The following is a 17075-nucleotide window of genomic DNA, read 5'->3' on the forward strand; positions in this document are numbered from 1 at the left end:
CCACCAAGTACCTTCTCAAAGAACACATCCAAGAACAGAAGATTATTAAAACAATATGTTCATAAATGCAAGTTCGAAAAGCTGCTCATATATACAGTATATAAGGGTTACGTTGTATGTGCTGCCAGGATTTAAAAAAATGCAGTAAGAGTGAACAACAGGGATGTCATTGTGTTTCAGGTATCTGACCGACATTATAGGATACATTTTCATAAATACAGTAAAGTCGTGTTATAGCGTTTCATTTGTGGTTAGTCCACCACTGATATGATAACTATACAGTATGGTGCTGGTTATCACTTAAATAATATAAAAAGATAGATCATATATATTATATATTTTATTATATATAGTAGGTTATTATATTATTGTGAAAGCTACATTTGTGAAGTATATTTATATTATTTTATGTAACTATGATGTAAGGTTTTATAAAAGTAAACTACTTTTATTTTTACAGTTATTGTAAAATGTGATACTGTTCTTTAGACAGTAACATTAGGGGTTCACATCACAGCGGATCAGGTGTCTTTGGTTAAAATGATGTTATGGTGGTCATGGACAATGGCACTAGACCTAGTATCACCAGTGGAAATCAATATATTTCATGTAGATTCAAGAAAGTCACAAGTCACATGAGTATCAAGTCAATACAAAGATCCCAGCATTGTAAAAGCATGTTAAACAGCAATTCAAAAGATAAAAACCCAACACAGTACTCCATATAAATCTTAAATGTACAAGATCAGATAGCAATGAAACACTGAGACTGACTTGCTGAGCTAACAATAGCTAAAGATAAAATGCCTTACAGTCATCAACCTCGTCAGGCTACTCATGGTTTGTTGCCCAACTAATACTTTGGATCTATGAGCAAAACAGTCACAAGCTGGTAATACTGACATGTTGATTTTTAAATGGTTTGATTTGTGTTCATTGTCCTTTGCTAGGGCCAAAGTAAAATCTGTCTCTTTCCTCCTACCGGTGTATGACTCCTTATATTCTGAACACCAAGCCTCACAGAATTACCTGCAGGATCAGAATTCAAATGATTTAAGCGGCAGCACAGAAAAGGACATGTAGCAGTGCGATCTGTTGTATTATAATGCTGGGGACCCTATTCCTCATAGCAGCAGTACCTTCTTCAAGATCTACCTTCAGGTTGGAGCCCTTTGTGATTAATCTTGAAGTTTGTTTCTCAAAAACTCTTCACTCAAGATAGCCTGGAGACACAGGGGTGTCTGGAGAGCACTGGAGTATGCAGACTTTATCAGCACTTGAACCTACCTCTACTGATTGCTGGGGCTTCCAGTGTATAGGATGCATGGCTCAAGACTCTTAACTGTGCACATACCTGTTATAATTTACTCAGTGTCATGCAACAAAGGAGTTGATGAAACTGGTAAATATTTATTTTTGCTGGAAATGATTATCACTTTATCCTGCTATTTATTTAGATTATGTATAGATACAGCAATGATAGATAGACACGTAGGTAGACAGATAGATAGACAGAAAGGCAGACAAATAGACGCACTTTAATAGCAAAACAGTCAAACAGATTGTATTTGTGTAACAAATAACAATATACAGCACTGAACATGAATGATTTTATTCTATAAACTTTAAATAATTTGAATTATTTTGTTGCAATGTACATGGCACAGATTATGTGCAATTGTAGTACATAATGATTATAATACATAACAATTATACAATCACTAAGCTTTGTTGCTGAGCTACTGTTAAATGTAATAATCTTTATACAATTTGATATACACAATGTAACTTCAGGAAAGCAATTTGGTACTACATACGAGTGTGTATTTGTCAAATAATACATGTTTTTATGATGTATAATAATGAACATATGATAACACTGGGAATAAAAGGATAACATTACATTTTAGCATCTATAGCCATGTTTCACGTACATGGTGTTTGGAACACATTTGAAACCACTGGCAACCCATGGCGTCATGTTTCATAAATAATTCAGAAATGTTGACAATGTTGTCTTATCTACTCTCAGTACAGTACAAACATAATCAGCATACAACTCCTACTAATCCCACCCCAGCTTGCACTTTCATGCAGTTAAATCTCACTGACAAACAGGTTCATGTAACTTTGTCCTACAAATGTAATACTATATAATTATAAACTCTGCAAATGTTGGAAATAGCTATTGCAATTTCTTTGAATTTGAAAAACAGATTATAGTAACTCTGACCTTCTTCGGACTCGCTCTGCGTACACGTGCTACAGTAACACACAGAAATTTGACTTAGTGTGCCTGTTTCTTTTACTGCTGCTGGATGGCTCACTGGCAGCTGGTTCCACTGTCGCCTGTGTAAGCCGATATGGGTTGTCTCCTGACTGCTGGTCACTGTGGAGGCTTCCGTAGCTTTGTGAATCTCGTGTTTTGCCTGTAATCAAACATATCTCTTGAGTGAGTTACTAGGATCAGATCTGGGTAAACTGTGAGGAACTCCACTGTCAGAAGCGTGTCAGGTATATGGTACTGATATAGCGATTATAACTGAAACATCCTTTTCATCATTCTCTACAAATGTATCTAGAAAGCCCTGCAATTGCCTCTTGTATTCTGATCTCATTATCATACTGCAAAGTAAGGTGTTATAAACCAAACAAACCACAAATATCTACAGTGAATTCTCCATTCACTGTACAAATGCAGCTATTACACTTTTGTTAGTGTTTATTCATTTTTTTATTGTATTGTTTTGTATTAGTGGATCTGGGATACAAATTTTATAAACAGTTTTCTATATTAATATTTACCTTTTCCAGGGCATGTAATCATGCATCATATAATCATGTACTTGTCCTTCTAAAATCCATATTTTCTTTCATTTTTGTCTCTAGTGAGAATAGCAGTTTAAAAATGGTCTTGCTAGCTTGTGATTTTTAATGACATGAAAACAAATCTATAACACACTGCTGTCCATCTTTACCTACTGTCAAATTTGGTTTAATCTCTTGATACATTTAGATAGAGGTGAAAGATTACATTTACAGCAATTACACTTCCTTTAACAGAACAACTTTGAGACAAAAGTGAGAAGTACCTGTCAAACCCTTAATACTTGGGTGGCTTTTACTGGGAGGCTTGGTATGAGGTTGTGTCGGGCTGTCGGAATACTTCATGGCAACTGTAGGGCGGCGATCTTGGGACTGGGGACTTTGCACACCTATATGCAAAAGAAGAATAGGCATTAAGTCCTTTCTGAAAAGAACAACAATTAAAAATACCATTTAGATTTATGTAGCCATAGCGAATGCTCTTTGTGCATTAGATGACAGTACAAAGTGGACTTTACTGCATACAAAGCCTAACCTCGAGGACCCTGTCTCTGTAGAGTGTCCATCCTGGAATCATGAAGAGACTGGTCCGACTCACGCCCCGAGTCAGATTCCCTCACGGGACGCCCCATGATCTCGCCGTCCGTGGCGGTTAGATTCCCAGCCAGAAAGTAAGTGCGCATTTTCCCTTTGCCTTTCACTTCAATTTCACCACGGTCAATGCATTCAAAGCCTTTGTCTTTAAGAGCCCTGAGAAAATAAATGAAAAGTCACATTGAAATACACATCAAGGTTCAATTGACATAAATTGGATCTTGCATGTACCAAAATGTACACTAAACAATTCCTGTGGTTACGCTGACATAAACCTTGATAAATCACGTGTACTTTTTGGTAAAATGTCTGTCCTGATTTCATCCTTTTTTTTGTATTAGCTTTAATTACCTTTATATTGAACAGCATTAATTTCTATTTTTTGGATATGAACTAAATCTTAAGCATTATGAATGTTAAATGAATGTAATAGAAAATTATTTTAAAATGTTGGCTTACGGAAGAAAAATGCAAAAGAAACTGCTTTGAATAGCAAGTTTCTGTTTACTAAACTGACTTTGTTGATCTAAGCAATGGCAAATCTTTATTAGGAGTCAGTCTCATACTTTATTTTACCTGTGACCTGATTAAAAATGACAGCAAATGTGGCTCTCCACTCACCCTGCGTTTTAGTCATACTTGTGAGAGGAAAGTGTATATAGCATGGTATAGAACAGTATGATACATACCATTAAATTATATCAATTATATTGCAATATGTTAAACAGATATTTTCTCTCTTTATGGTTAGATCTGTGTGTGTTCCTATGCTCTTTTGTTCCTAATACCGCCCTGTAGAAAGGTGTTCTGTTTTCACAGTGTTTTAATGAAATGGTAAATTCTTACCCATAGGCACTTGGACTGAGATGGATTTTGTCGGGAAGACCGTGGCTTTCCATTCGCGAGGCCGTGTTCACCGTGTCTCCAAACAGACAATAACGAGGCATCTTCTCACCCACCACTCCCGCCAGGACTGGACCAGTGTGCAACCCCACCCTGATCTGTACAAAACAAAACAGAGATGTAATCATGCTAACCAACGAGTTACAGAACACACGGTACTGTTCTACAGTACTGGCCAAACGTTTGGATCACCCTATAGAATTAACGAATTTTGCTTCATAAAGGAATGCAACCTGCTGAACGAATATTACGTTAACATATTGAATTACATACCGCTATGTAGTTTACCATTTACTTAACGGAAAACTGACATACATTTTTTAAAAATGACATTTGGAAATCTAACATGAAATACTGTACTAAAATATCAAAATTATGTTCCTATAGTCACATTTAGAAATGTTTTCCTGTGTCTGTATAGAAGGGGGAGGTGAGGTGCAAGGACCTCTCTGCCATCTAGAAAGTGAAATGTGCAATGCTGTGATTCTTGCTTGGAATAATATTGATTTGAGGTGCAATGTGCATAGTATTATTGAGCAGTGTTATTGGATTTACAATTGGACAAAACTGTACAAAGTGTGGCCTGCTGCTATGTATCGACTATGCTGGCAACATGAACGCATTCCCTTGGTAACCCAACACCAATCTTTAATTATATAAAGAGCCTGTCTTGTTTACAAAGGTTTCCTAGGGGACACAGAAGAAAGCTACATCAACATGCTGTTCACAGTGAGTCCAAGTATACATAGCATCCAATAACCAAACACCATTCAAATACATACAACGTCAATGAAATAACTTTGTGTGCTTATATAAAAACATGGGAGACTTTTTGCACTACAACTGTAACTAAGCAGTGCTTAAAATATTCATAGAAATTAAAAAAATGCAAATAATTAAAATATATATATATATTTATACAGTAAATAAATATAAAAGCATTCTCAATGACTTGGATAGGTACTTTTATAGTTTATGATAGGCCTTTTTGTCATTTAGTTTTACATATAGAATTTCAGATCAATGAATGCTGCCACATTATCTTTGAGAGTGAGGCTTTATATCAGATAACACTTTCCACTGATTGTCTCAAGCTGGGCTGTAACATACACAAAGGTTTACATTGTCACAATGCAACATCATGTTTATTTATTTTGTAATGCTGTACTTACACATGTGGTTGTGCAATAACAATGTGATTACACTATTGTTAGAGACACCTAACATTACCAGATAACACTTACCTGTATGGGGTTCCCTGTGACTGGGTTTGTTACTTCTCTGGCTGCTATGATCATGCCCAGGGCAAAATTAGCAACTCGTTCTGCATGGCTTAATACAGGTATAGGAACTCCTCCAACTACCATGTAAGCATCGCCAATGGTTTCCACCTTAACAAATAACCCATATATGAATATTGCCATGTGTTATATTACTTGGAAATGCAATGCAAACAGGTAAGGTGTTAGGCTTTTTAATACAAAAAACACAGTAAATCATAACTATTGTCTAGCACAAAATCTGAAGAGCAGCATTATTCGTGGTTCAAATGTTTTAAAAAATTTTTTTTTGCTTTGCGCTGTGCTCTAAATCGCTGCAGGAGCAATAAAAAAATTTAAAAAACATAACAAGTGCTCTGGCTTTTCTGTTCCGTACCATATCATGGGTCATTATTGCTGTGTTACCTGTTTGACAGTGTGGGCAATAATCCTGACACTATCAGTGCACTAGAGCAGCCATTTTGAAAATAACTTTTTAATAGCATTTAAAGTTAAGTGTAAAAAGTTGTCAGGATGTTAACAATGAAAATAAAAATGACAGGTACGTTATTTAAACAGTTGTAGCCATAAGTGGGGGACGTGTAACGCTATATTTTTTGGAACCCCACTACTCTCTTTAAAGCTGGAGCCCTGCATAGTTTTAGCCTAAAAGAAGATGGTCTTATGCAGTACAAGAAAGGAATAACTGTTAACACCAACTGCTAATTCTAACATGTATAAAATGTATACAAAACATCCCATTGGAATGCAAACACTATAGCTAACATTAAAGAATCACCTTGTAGACATCATGAACAGTGGTGAGCCGGTCGAACTTGAGGTACATGGAGTTGAGCATGAACACAATCTGGATAGGTTCACACACGGAGCAGATGTCGGTAAACGTCACAACGTCGCTGAACAGAACTGTGCACTCTTTAAACTCACCTGCAGAACAGCAAGAGCAAGCCATGTTAAAATCCGCCCTGAACTAGAGAATCGAATTGCACAAAGTCTAGACCCTCTGAATGGGAACCCGCTGTGTAATTAACAAGCATCCTCTGGGAACTCAAGCTTTTCCATATCATGAAAGAACCATTGCAGTATTGAAGAAAATACAGTTTACACAGGATAAACTGTGCTAGCTCTTTATATTAATTTAAGGGTACACAGGTGGGTTCTATATATGCCAAGGGTTCATGCACTGTTCTTCAAGATAGATATTCCCATCAAAGATAGCATTATCAAAGCAGATTTGTAGTGTAGCCACTGCCCTCTATGGGCAGAGGTCATTGGAAGCTCAAAGAGCTACACTTGATTAAAGCAGACAGGCAGTCCACAGTAATAGGAAGGGATCGGTCCTGCCCTCCAATATATAGACAACTGTATTTGAAAAAAAAGGTTGTAATGAAGTTGCAGGGTCTTTAAGTTTTGTAAAAACAACCCCCATTCTTTTACATGAAACGCCAATCTGTTGTGAGCTAGAGTCAGCTGTGAGAGAGGGTTTGAAGTATGTGAGCTCCCTATAGAAGCAAACAAGGAGAGAAGACTCCCTAGAGGGTCCAGACAGACACCAAGTTTCCTTTCTGTTCATCAAAGAGGTGCCATGATGTCACAGCTGCGGTATGGCCACTGGGACTTCACATCAAGCCCCTTTGCTGGAGAGCAGCAGGAGCTTGTCTTTCATGGACCTCATTAAATATGAAGGTTTCTCAGATGCTGTGCACTTTTGAAGTTGCCATTATTGCCCGAAGCTTATTCATTTCCCTTTAGGTGTAAGGGTTTGGATAAATCAGTCTAATCTCATTTCAGTATTAAACTGGGGCTGACACCTGTTCCATCTGCAGGCTACAAGCCAGACATTACACAAAAGTCAAGGATTGCTTGTATGTACAGTACCATGTTTTTTGTATAATTATCATTAAATATGCTTATTACGCAGGTAAGACAGGTACAAACAATAAGGACTGTAGGAATGGAATAAATAGTATTATCTTGAATGCTTGGTTAGAATCTGCAATATAAATAACAATGCAGATAGAATGATAATATATCTATTACATACTTAAATCTAGACCTTTGCCAACATGCTTTTTTTCTACAAATGCATACAAAGATAAATATAATTTCTTTATATCCTCTGTATTAAATAATTAAAATAAGCACTGTCTGGTATCACAGTATCACAGTTTCTCACATTGTTTTTAGATAAGTTGTCGAATCGCATTCACCTGCCTCGACTCTCTTTCCTTCCTTGAGCTGGTTGGCGACGTGCTTGGGGAGCATGGCGCAGAGCAGAGCTTCTGTCTTCTTCTTCTCCTCCTCAAGGTGTTTTGACAGGATCCTCAGCTCCTCCTTCTTCCTCTCCAGCTGGTTGGACAGCTCCATCTCCGCCAGTCTCTGCTGGTTGAGCAGTATGAGGTCACGCGTGACGTCATGAGGGGCGATGTCCGAGATGTGCATCTGTCTTTCCTCCAGCTCATGCAGACTCCGCAGGAGGGGAGAGGCCAGGTACAGCATGCACTGCAAAGACTCCATCCATACCATCTGACCTGCGACAGCCAGTGCAACGGGATAATCAGCACAAGGATGTGTTTGGAGCACGTTACCTTACAGGTCATGAATGGATATGTAATAACATGGTAATAACTGTGTAACAAATTTGTAATTACTAATGGTTCTTGCTCTTACATTACTGTGCAATTGCACCATGGCACAGACCATTTTCCATGTAATTACACACTTATTCAACCATTATTTATTATGTAAGAGCAGGAAATGTTGATAGACCCAGTTATTACTATTTTTTTTTATTTATTTATTGTACGCAAGAATCAGTGTCCATGCTTTAATTTGTAAAATTAGAAGTGAATAGTACAAAGGCACAGCAGAGTTGTGTAACAGTGATTCACACTGTGTGATGCAAGTTTCTTATTATGATCTTTTTTCTACAAAATAAATGAATAACATATAGCAGATCTTAATATAAGCTTCAGGTCTTCCAAAGAAGAAAAAACTGTAAAATAAGACCAAATTATCATTTAAATTGAGCTCTGTTCTATACAATGATCTATATTATACAACATATTTCACCTCTTAATTCCAACATTGGGCGACTCTTCCAGGATTCCGGCATCATATTTCTTTTTGTTCTCAAGATAAATTGGCTGTTGATAAATTTCCTCACGCTAGGTATTGTGAAGGTCACTTCCGGGTGAATAATAGTGAAGTACTGGTCAAGGCGAATGCTCACTGTCTGCAGTCCCGGGACAATTTTTTGGATGTTCACTCCGGCTTGCTTCACCCTGACCTTATTAAAACCACGAAACATGACATTTTGCATTACCATTTGTATCTGATCAAGGGTGGCAAAAACACCCTGGGGGAAGTTTGAGAAGGGACCAGAAGCAAAGCAAATTCCACCTCCCATCCATAGTATATTGCTTTGACACACTATACTAGCTGTTGTGGTGATAGACAGAGAAGTCTGTATTGTATTATAACTGTTTCCTATGCACAGCTCTGCTCTTTAATAATTAAATACTTTAAGCCTTAAGATTGTATGAATAGGTTACCACCTAATTTGGCTAAGCTTCAGTCAAATGTATTTAGCGGTGCAGCTATTTAGATCTGAACACAACCTGTAATCACTTGCTTCACAGAGAGTAATTTTCAAGTGTAATAATAAGCAAGAACACAGAGAAACCTTAAAGGACCTTTTCCTTAGAGTTTCCTTTTAAGACTGTCATAAAGTTAATGGTGGTACTTTTGCAGAGGGCATGATGTTTGTTTTACACATTTTGTCATTTTTTCTTTGCTATTTCAGCATTTTCAGCATTCAGCATTTTCTCTTGCATAAAATAATCATTAATCTGATGCCTAAAGCTATTCCCAGGGGTGCCAGTAATCCTAACATATATGCCCACCTGCATTACTTACGTACCCCTGCAATTGCACAGTGCCCAGGGGTGCGATTACTGAGCTGTACAGAGTGCAACGCCTACAGCCTTGCAGTCCCGTGAATAAGAAGCAGTGTGAAGAATGTGAAATTAAAACAAGTAACACATTACAATTAGATTGTATCGGCTGTGAAATGACACACAAATTTAAAGGAAGAAAGATAAGAGGCTTTTGAAAACTGGTTGGACTACATGAAAGACAAGATCACTGGGCCCCTAACTTGTATGTTCGATTTAATAAAATTGAATATTAATACTATGAAAATGATCTTACCTCTTCATCGAATACAATGTGAAAAGGGAAAGCGTTGCAAAAGGTCTTTAAATCTATGCACAGCGTCTCGGGGTAAACTGGTTCAAATCCTCTCAATAGTTTGCCTACAAATAAGAGATGCAAGTGCTCATTTCAGCTCAGGAATGACACACATGTGTTATTATGACCGAGCATTTTGCAGACATCATTATATTTTCCTTTGATTTCTTTTTATAAACAGTACTTGTAATCAGTGCTGCACACTCAAGTCCTGTTTTGCATTCACATTGACACAGTTTGTTGTTGATAGCAGTGAAAATAACATGCTGTAACATTTTAAAAATCCCATGCACTAGCATTTTTGTTTAACTTTTAGCATTCACAAATGATGGTTTACTTAGTTCGGTATCAGTGACGTTCCACAACAAAGAGGTTGAGCCAATCAAAAAATACAACCCAAACCTGCATTTTTTCCCATTTCTATCAAACTTTCAGATGTATGAGGCCATTCCTCAAATGTGCCACAGTGATACCACAAAGCAGAACAAAAATTGATAGAATGTCACCAGAATATTGCAATAATGTGGTTGTATTTTAAATCTATTAATCCTTGCAAATTAGACCTCAACATCTGATAATGATTTTTACCACAGCTGTGTGTATTTCCAGTTCAATGTCTGTATTTCCAGTTCAATGTCTGTATTTCCAGTTCAATGTCTGTATATGTCCTGAGGCGATAGCTCACCTTTGCCAAGCTTCACAATTCCCCGAACGGTGTCCCAGTGGTTTTCTTTCACTGGACACACAGACATGTGGCAGTTTTTGTTTCTGATCTTGTTCATAGCCTTATCAACATCCTGCAAACAAAAGGCGCTGCATTCAACACATAGCTTGTTTAATTGCTTTCTAATTAATGCTAACCAGAGTGATCTAAATATCATAAAAAAGTAAAAGACAACAAAAACATAAAGCTGGCATGCAATAAAAGACAAGAAGGTTATTATTATTATTATTATTATTATTATTATTATTATTATCATCATCATCATCATCATCATCATCATCATCATCATTATTATTATTATTATTATTATTAGGAATAATAATAATAATAATAATAATAATAATAATAATAATAATAATAATAATAATAATAATAATAATAATATTAAAATATTGTTAGTAGTAATTTATGTTGCAGCTATTTGTGCACATAACTGTGTAGTAACAAGTAACAAGTTCCTATAAATAGCTGAATAAACCTCCCCAGTCCCAAAAAGCCATTTTAAAGCTTGTTATATAAGTTTCTTGAATCAAGATATACTCATTAGAATACTCAATGGCTTGGTTCTGAAGAGGCATTGTCTGAGCAAAATGACGATCATTTAGCTCTTTCGTGCAGTTTCAGGATGCCCTTTTCCTCTCCCAGTTCACTCTGAGGATAAGGCTGCATTAGCGTTCTGTGCCACAGGGTCAATTAAACACTTTATTAGCATGGGTGAGGCTCCTGCTAAAGGTCAGTCCTGCTTCTCTGGAGGATTTAGAGAGGACGTGCAAAAGAAGAAAACAACAAAATGAGGCATCAGTTTGCTTGTTTTCCAGACTACATCAGAGAAACGGACTCCCTTCATCTGCTTCTCACTCAGTTCTCACTTCTGTTGGCAGCATTGAGTCGGGCATCATTTGCAAATTCAAAACAGCAAATGAAAAAAAAGAAATCCACATACATTTGAACATGAATTCCATATAAAGCGCTATCATTTTACAGCAGAACAACAACATGACTTTGTCTAGTCTTGTCGTTGAGAGGCTCCGAATGGGGTTAAAGAGGGACTATACAGATCATTTAAAAACACTTCATACTGCACTTACGCAATTGTATCTGAAGCTTTTCAAGCATCCTTCATCAGTTCTATATTTAACTTATCACGGTACTTACTTAAAAATCCATTTGCTAGTACTGGCTGAGTGTTTATTAAGATTAAAGAGCTCACACACCAGGGAGAGCAGTTGCTCCTCATGCTGTTTGCTCAAGTTGTTTAATATACTTCTTACTTCACAGGATTGCTATGTATCTGCACTTTCCCCATGTAAGATATCACATTGTGTGCATAAAACCCAATACGCTTCATGAAAAATTGTGAAACACCCATACAGCTTCCTGTGAAAAAGCCCAGTTAAAACAGCACGTTTACTAATAGATGCCATTAGGGGCTGCTTCTAAAGCTGTCTTCGGTGCATATAAGTCAGTAAAGCATTGAGGCATTTCTTGTTGTTATATACAACCCACATTGCCAGTTTGTGATTCTCAGAATCAGTCAGTAATTACCTCTTTGTTTAGCTGTTTCTCACTTTGCCTGCGTACGTTTGCCAGATACTGAGGAGTTGCAGATAATTTGCTTCGTCGCTTGTGTGAAAAGGCAGGCTTTTGAGTGACGAGAAAAACAACATGCTCCTTTTTCCCCGTCCTCTCTTCTTCCTCCATTTGGTTAACAATTTCCATCGTGATTTCGCTGTTGAAAAAGTCTTTGGCTACTGCTCCGATAATGCCTGTTGGAAAAATACAAATATACAATATAGAATTTAAAGTGTACACATTTAGAAGCAATGCAGTCTTATTTTACAAAACCATGATAAGACTTTGTGTTACTGTCCATTAATGTAATTCCATAGTGAAAATTGCAACTCAACTCAAATGAAGTAAACCTGATGGATGCCATGATTATTTATATTAAATTCCAAACCTAACATGAATTTATAATCAATAGGGACAGCTGTATTGTGGACAGGCACAGGGCTGATTTTATTATCTGAATAAGTGTTGGCTGTATCATTAATTGATGCTTACTTCAATATGAATGCAATATAAACTTAATAGGAACTCATGTGTTAGTTTGTTTCTTGTTGTATTCATGGAATTTGAAATTAGCTTGAATGTCATGGAAAGTAACACCAATGATGTGTTTTTTACTTGAATAAAATATGGTATTGCAGGGTACTGGACAAAACTTTCATTATGTATTTCAGTCTTTAAGAGACCTGCTAATGTATCGCCTGCATCTGATTAAAAATACAGTGGCCCTTTAATTTGTAGATCCTTGTTTTGTATTACCTGGAACAATATGACACAGCCCCCTTCGATCAGAATAGTAGTGTAAATGCATTGTGCCATCATCATTCTTCTCTACCCTGAATGAAGGGGCATTCATCTTCTGCAATGGAAAGCATTCATTACCCACCACTAACACACTTCAATGAAGCAAACACATGACTGGGATTTGTATCAGACCAATTACCCACTCCTGTCTTTAACTGATGTCAATTTGTTTTTGAAGGAATGCAACTGTAACTTGAAAACTTACCTAAGAACATCTTGAGTTATTACATTCTATTAAAGCAAATTTACTATACAAGTGAATATAACATTGTGATATTTTCAACTTCAAAAGCCGATGATCTTATTGAATAGCTGTGCACATTTGTCATTTAGGTCACTTTGAGAATCTGCTGCTAAAGTGATCTGTGTAAATCTGTAGACCTTGAATGGGTTTACTGTGCTTGCCTGGTAGGAGAGTGATAAGTAGCTATGCAATGCATCCAGGTTCTCAATGAACTCAAAAAGGTTTCCACCAAGAGTTCTGAGCATGTGGTCATAGCCGGACCGTTTACAGAACTCAAAAAAATACTCCCCAAACTGTTTCAAAACCACGTCTGGTGATAGCTCTGGGAAAAAAAAAAAAAAAGATTATCTAACATTTATTAAAATAGCTACATTATATTTAAGGATTGTAGCATTGTTACATAATTAATAAGCTGCTTTAATGCACATGCAAAAGTGTTCAAATTAAAACACAATAATATACTACAGCCTCACAAAAATTAGCAATACATTGGTATATATATATAGAGAGAGAGAGAGAGAGAGAGAGGGAGAAAGAAGGAGAGAGAGAGAGGGAGAGAGAGAGAGATGGATAGATAGAATTGAAGGATGCACTGTGATTCAACATACCCAGGATTGTGCATGCTTCTTCCACTAATCGCATTGTGATGTCATCTTTATACACTTCAAATGTCATGAAAGTATCTTGAACTCCAGCCTGATTTCTACAGACAGGATAAAAAGGCTCAGTCTGGTTTGAATAGCAGACTTTCTAACTGATGGCACCTTGTAGTTCAACTACTGCATCAGAAAGTAATGTGTTCAAATCTATTTGCAAGTCCAGAGAATATTGGCAGCAATCCCCGAAGGGAAGAAAGAAACACCAAGCAGAGCGTACTGTACATTTCTATTCATTTATCAGGATGCCTGGGGTTCTATTGGTGCAATATAACTGCTGGGGTTATATTGGTACAGTATAACTGTGCTGGGGTAGAATTAATTTGGCTGCTCCAGTTTATCATTTAAAGGCAATGCTAGGGACCCAAGGGAAATGTATATGAACTAAATTTAAATGTTAGTAAATAGATTAATTAATATATATATATGTATCCGTAAAAAATCTGGAACATTAAACACTGATTTGTCAGTTGTACCAGACATCAATCAGTGCAGCCCTGCCACACTGATGAATAAACTCTCTTTTTAAATATCAAATAGTATTCTATTTGATATTTTCTATTTGGAGTTTTTTTTTTCTTTTGTTTTTTGTTGTTGATTTTTTAACACATCTACAAACGGTGGCCACTTCATGATCATATTTTCCAGAGGAAAGGTCTGATCAATATTCATTATTGTCCTGCCCTGTAATAAGCACAGTATTTATAGTATAATCAAAAATGATTTAATAAGTTACAGACTGGTGTGCATACTGTGTGTTTGTAAGGATTGTGTCTCCAAAATCATAACCCTTTTGCTAATGATTTAGTACTAATGATTTGGAAATAGTTTGATTTACACCATTGTGAAGATGCATGGGTCTTCTCCTTTAAAAATACCACGTTTGTGCCAGGACATACTCATTGGTTTTATATATATGCTTATCAAGCAATTATTGTGTGTTTTCATTTAAATATAATTTTAATATAGAACAATCACACACTAACATAATCTTCTTTACAGTGTCCACTGATCACGGTAAAAACAAAAAGCATTTTAATTAATGATAAACCGTGTTCTTTAAGGGTGCTCTTTAAACAGTGCATATTATATATCGTCTTAACCTGTTTGCAACGGAGTAATGTTTATTCACTAAAGTCGTTTACGCCACCTCCTGGATAATAAATAAACTACATTTAACAACTAACAAATCAGTGCCTTTTGCATTGGATTAACAATCCGTGAATATGAAAAGGCATAATCTATATGACAGATATGAATATTACCTTAGCTGTTCCCATGTTTCTTCTCCAAACTTGTCAATTATCAAGGACTTTAAGCATGTGTTAATAAACCCATACTAAAGAAGAAGAAAGACAAATAAATCAGAAGAAAGAGTTCTGTTTTTTCTAGTTTAGAAGTCAGTGAATTACACAAAAATAGATCTGTGTTGTATTAGATAACAAGAAACCATATACGAAAATGTGTAATCGTAATGTATTGGTATATAGTTGTACCTACAAAAAAAGGAATACTTTGACTATGTAGATATATTTTGTGTGCGCTACAACCAACTATACTATTGCTTCTTAATGTAAATTAGTTGGGGAGAAAAACAATTTTAAATTAGTGTATCAATCGTATCAACGTAAAATAAATCACACGTAAAAGGAGAAGAGGAAGCATGACATTTTGATTTATTTTGGCAACGCTTAGATTTTTGTGTGTCTAGTATATTCAGAAACATTAGATTGAAAAAAAAACAACCACTAAAATGTGTTTGCAGAAGATTATGCTTATTTTCTGACTGTTTGGAAGTTATTATGTATTATTTTACTACGCTATTTAGGACTTTGAATATTGAAAGGTACTTACCATCTCCACTGATGTGACTGCGATTTCGGTCCATCGAGCTCACTAAACAGAAAGACTGGAGTTAGGGTACTGACTGCATTTTCTTCACCCGAGTAGCAGCCCATGTGTAAAATCCATCAGCAAGCTATCAGAGCACACCAAAGCCTGGCCTGGGGAACAGCAGATCCAATAGACCGATATTCACCGCATTTTACCGCACGATCACAAGAGTGAATTGTTTTCAGATTATAATGCACGGAGAAATGCGACAACCCCACAAAATCGTTGTGTGTCCTTTGCAGCTACGAGAGCAGGTTTAAAATAATTTCCATAATCTTTGTGTTTACCCTTGCTTCTGCAGTAGGGTGCAGGCTGCACGGCAGGATGAATGTTGCCTACCGCTTTACGCTGTCCATTGAACTGTGGTGCTGAAATGATTAGGATGCGTGACCCCTAGGCAAAGATAGCGAGGCGCGCTAAATAGTAAGGTTTAGTATATAGTTGTAACAAAACCTACCCCTTTTTCTCTCTGGTTGTTTCAGAATAGTTCATCTGTATGCAATACCATACATCACGCTGTTATATTTAAAACAATTCTACTATAACAGTTCCTTGTTCCAGAACTGATAATAGAATACTCCAGAGTTCATCATATTAAGTGAATATGTACATAAAATGTTTTTTTTTTTTTTTTTAAATAATTTTAAAAAATCACATGAGCCGATCACAATTCATGCAATTCTATTGTACTTTTATGTTGTTAAATGTCCAATTTAGATTCGCAAAACGAACTCAATTAACATGCAAAGGTCTGTCCCACATCTCCCCTTCAAATGTGGTTGTTGTCCTCTTTACCACGCTGTTTGGGACATGCTTTTAAGGTGGGTTGTGTGCTTTTCAATCCTTGTTATTCACACTCCTATCGGGTGTTCTGGAGCACAGCTGCGCTCCGTGGGCTTCACTCAGAAATCGAATTCTAACGCCTGAGTAAAATTCAATATCGACAGCATTAGAATACAACTGACATGAACACCATCTGTACATTTCATGTTTTCATTATTATTATTATTATTATTATTTATTTCTTAGCAGACGCCCTTATCCAGGGCGACTTACAATTGTTATCACAAGATATCACATTATTTTTACATACAATTATCCATTTATACAGTTGGGTTTTTACTGGAGTAATCTAGGTAAAGTACCTTGCTCAAGGGTACAACAGCAGTGTCCCCCACTGGGGATTGAACCCACAACCCTCAGGTCAAGAGTCCAGAGCCCTAACCACTGCTCCACACTGCTGTCCCATTAAATACAACTTCACGGCCCTTGATTTCAGAAAGAAAACTAATTCCATGACCATACCATGACGAATAAATAATGCAAAAATC

The 17075-nt window shown here is 36.5% G+C and overlaps 1 protein-coding gene across 1 annotated transcript; it reads right to left on the bottom strand.

The window, feature by feature from the left end:
* Positions 1 to 1530: 1530 nt before the first annotated feature.
* Positions 1531 to 16137, bottom strand: LOC117423767 (guanylate cyclase soluble subunit beta-2-like). Its single transcript, XM_034039909.3, has 16 exons — positions 15706 to 16137; positions 15117 to 15190; positions 13804 to 13898; positions 13357 to 13517; positions 12907 to 13006; positions 12124 to 12344; positions 10540 to 10651; positions 9816 to 9919; positions 8676 to 8892; positions 7814 to 8134; positions 6382 to 6530; positions 5568 to 5714; positions 4267 to 4421; positions 3362 to 3576; positions 3093 to 3215; positions 1531 to 2429 (listed from the first exon to the last, which is right to left on the bottom strand). The coding sequence occupies exons 1-16, from the start codon at positions 15706 to 15708 to the stop codon at positions 2263 to 2265; spliced, it is 2364 nt and encodes a 787-aa protein (XP_033895800.2). The 5' UTR covers positions 15709 to 16137; the 3' UTR covers positions 1531 to 2262.
* Positions 16138 to 17075: the final 938 nt, after the last annotated feature.

The sequence above is a fragment of the Acipenser ruthenus genome, chromosome 17 (assembly GCF_902713425.1).
Source record: "Acipenser ruthenus chromosome 17, fAciRut3.2 maternal haplotype, whole genome shotgun sequence".
NCBI classification, from domain to species: Eukaryota; Metazoa; Chordata; class Actinopteri; order Acipenseriformes; family Acipenseridae; genus Acipenser; species Acipenser ruthenus.

Coding starts and splice junctions, on each gene's coding strand:
- LOC117423767 (XM_034039909.3), bottom strand. Junction 13,518..13,803: donor AGAAGCATGCACAATCCTGG/GTATGTTGAATC, acceptor TTTTTTTCCCAG/AGCTATCACCAGACGTGGTT. Junction 12,345..12,906: donor GCTGTGTCATATTGTTCCAG/GTAATACAAAAC, acceptor TTTTTCCAACAG/GCATTATCGGAGCAGTAGCC.